Here is a 1,590-nt window from a genome sequence, read left to right on the forward strand (position 1 = left end):
TCCAGTATCAGCAAACCTGGTACCATGAAGGACCAAACACCCTGAAGGTTGCTAGACTATGGATTGCTAATTATTCGCTGCCCAGGTGAGGAGAGCCTCTAGGAGAAAGAGGCATTTTCTTGTTTCCTCGCAGGGACGGAGGACCTGCTTTATAATGACTGGTTGTTAAATGAAATTGAGTGTCAGATTCTGTGTAAACCCCCCATCTAAAACCCATGTACTCTCATGATGGTAACATTTGCATATCATAGGGCAATGAAACGCTTGGAAGAGGCCCGTCTCCATAAAGAGATTCCTGAAACAACTAGGACTTCCCAGATGCAAGAGCTGCACAAATCTCTCCGGGGGAGGAGACACATTATCGGCTGATTCCTGCATGCACCCTGACTAGGAATCGAACTGGGGACCTTCTGGTTCACAGGATGATGCTCATCCAACTGAGCCACACCAGCCAGGGAAAAATATTTTTTAAATTATAAAAATAATAACGCTCTGGCCATTATTTGCCCAGTTGATTGGAACATCCCATCCCGTACACCAGAAGGTTGTGAGTTCGTTTCATGGTTGGGCAAATATGGGATGTTTCTTCCCCACATCAAATCAGTAAAAAAAATATCCTCGCCGAAACCGGTTTGGCTCAGTGGATAGAGCGTCAGCCTGCGGACTGAAGGGTCCCAGGTTCGATTCCGGTCAGGGCATGTGCCTGGGTTGGGGGCACATCCCCGGTAGGAAATGTGCAGGAGGCAGCTGATCGATGTTTCTCTCTCATCGATGTTTCTAACTCTCTCTCTCTCTCCCTTCCTCTCTGTAAAAAATCAATAAAATATATATATATAAAAAATATCCTCGAGTGAGGATGAAAACCAGTGTGTGTATGGACACACACACACACACACACACACACACATATATAATTTTGAAAAAAAATGTGGAAATGTGTGAAGTAGAAAAATCTTTAATACTTATTAATTGGGTCTATATCTTTCCAAGAATTCAAACCTATAAAAATACAGAATTTTTTTCCCATAAATGAAGGCATGATATACAAATTGTTTTATAACCTGTATTTTTCACTCTTGAGGATACCTTTCTATGTCAGTAACTAGTGGCCCATTATATTTTAAAAATTAACTTGTAGTGTTTGTAATATATTCAAACAGTATAAAATGAAGACTTCTCTGCAGAAAGAACTTCTGTCAAGTTTCTCATTGATCCACATGTTTTTTTTCTATACACATGTACTTTAGTAACTTTTTTAGCCTTTTATGCTGATTTAAACATAACTGCTTCACCACTATGCTTACCATTTTTTATCCAAATGAGCTTGTATTTGGTGTGAGTTTTTAAACTAGCTGCTAGTTTATTCAGAAAGCCTTGCAGTCAAGGAATAGCATTTTCATGGTAATTATTTCCAATTTACTACTTTCATTTGTAAGTGTCTCCATACTGACACTGTTTTAGAGAGTAGCTTTGACAAGTGTTAATATAATGTTTTTATTATGTCTTTTGGATAGGAGTCCTAGTTAACTCATTTGCTAAAGATGCTCCATACTCTCTACTTTTTTATCTAATCTAAGCTATGTGTTTATA

At 38.7% G+C, this 1,590-nt stretch overlaps 1 protein-coding gene across 2 annotated transcripts in view; it reads left to right on the top strand.

Moving 5' to 3' along the window:
* PRPF4 (pre-mRNA processing factor 4) overlaps nt 1–1,590 on the top strand; it is a 26,727-nt gene that overhangs the window by 10,558 nt on the left and 14,579 nt on the right. For both annotated transcript variants that reach the window (XM_006771201.2, XM_006771200.2), the window contains exon 5: nt 6–85. In XM_006771201.2, coding sequence (XP_006771264.1) covers nt 6–85 — 80 coding nt within the window. The remainder of the gene's footprint in view (nt 1–5; nt 86–1,590) is intronic.

Source organism: Myotis davidii, unplaced genomic scaffold, assembly GCF_000327345.1.
Source record: "Myotis davidii unplaced genomic scaffold, ASM32734v1 scaffold64, whole genome shotgun sequence".
NCBI lineage: Eukaryota > Metazoa > Chordata > Mammalia > Chiroptera > Vespertilionidae > Myotis > Myotis davidii.